Below are 1396 nucleotides of genomic sequence, written 5' to 3' on the forward strand. Positions count from 1 at the left end.
ATCCTAATGGGAAGGAAAAGATGAAACACCAAGAAGTTGCCTTGTAACAAATAAGACCAACCAGATAAGATCAAAAAGCACAATTTGTTTACTTCTCTTTTCAGAACAAATTACGACTGAAGAGCCAGAAAACTTCCGTCCCTCAATGAAACAACCTAATCATATTCATACCCAAACCCACCCCATAAGGAGCATAATAAAACCACTACAAACATTCGTGAGCAGCTAATATGGAAATGGTTGTATTTATTTATACTTTTAAAATAATATGAAGAATTTTATATATAATATTCTTTTACATGATCATCATTTCAGCACTTCATATTTATATTCGTAAATCATAATAGAGAGAATACAAGCTAAAAGAAGCAAATGAAATATGTTTGGCCAGCAGAGAATACCAGTGCATCGATGATCAAAGTCCTCTAGCCAACATTTTCTCATAATTTTCAATGGACTCAAGCCTCTGGAGCAGAAGCTGGTGCCTGAATTTCTGGATGAAGGCCTCCGCACTTTCGTTTATGTCGACGGATGGCTTTTTCTCCAGCTTATTAGTGGCAGCACCAGCAGCTGACTTTTTCTCTGTCACGTTGGACCTGACGCCTCTATTATCTTTCAAATGATCACCATTAACATTAGGGTCTGCAATTTTGGAGCTGTGGTAGGGTTGAGGCATGGAGCTCTTCTTCATTGTAATCTTCAAGTTGCTTTTTTTTTTTTTTGCTTGATGAAGAGGGTGATGGTATGCCATGCTCAGAGGTTACCACCCCGTATTTAAAGCCAAAAAGTCAAATAAAAGACGATTTATTTTTATTACGCCGAGATTCCATCTTACATTATTTTTGATGCATGGGCACGCCATTTTAGAATTTTCAAAACTTTTTTTAATATATATATGCTAATTAAGCAGTAAGAAGATATACAGTGGATTGGATTGGGTAAGATTAACCTAATTTTATTTTTATTTATCCAAATTTTAATTTTAGGAAACCCGTTTTATAATTAAATTTAAATATTTTTTATCATTTCAATAAAATTTCAATTTTAGTTTGAATTATCAAAAACACTAAACGTGAACCAATTGGATTCATCGTACCCATTTCAACACATCTCGACGAAAAGTTTTGGAAATTGTCACCTTGGTGAAGCCATGCACTTTTAACAAAAAATCGAGGTTCATAAAATCTCAGAATGCCCCGGTCGAGTGTAAATTATTGTTTAATAATATATTTTATTTAAATATAATTAGAAAATATATAAATATTTATATAAAAATAATTGCCAAATATTTTAATATTTTATAGATAATGATACAAGCTCAAAATAGAAATGAATTTGTTTTCGAATGGAATTTTTTTGAAAAAGTTAGATACTGAGGGGATTTTTTTAAATAATA

The 1396-nt window shown here is 31.8% G+C and overlaps 1 protein-coding gene across 1 annotated transcript; it reads right to left on the bottom strand.

The window, feature by feature from the left end:
- Positions 1-231: 231 nt before the first annotated feature.
- LOC107914815 (uncharacterized) lies at positions 232-812 on the bottom strand. The gene has a single exon (XM_016843851.2). The coding sequence runs from the start codon at positions 749-751 to the stop codon at positions 416-418; it is 336 nt and encodes a 111-aa protein (XP_016699340.2). The 5' UTR covers positions 752-812; the 3' UTR covers positions 232-415.
- Between the last annotated feature and the right edge of the window lie 584 nt (positions 813-1396).

This window comes from Gossypium hirsutum, chromosome A10 (genome assembly GCF_007990345.1).
Source record: "Gossypium hirsutum isolate 1008001.06 chromosome A10, Gossypium_hirsutum_v2.1, whole genome shotgun sequence".
Classification (NCBI taxonomy): Eukaryota; Viridiplantae; Streptophyta; class Magnoliopsida; order Malvales; family Malvaceae; genus Gossypium; species Gossypium hirsutum.

Coding starts and splice junctions, on each gene's coding strand:
- LOC107914815 (XM_016843851.2), bottom strand. CDS start 751: ATGGCATACCATCACCCTCTTCATCAAGCAAAAAAAAAAAAAAGCAAC.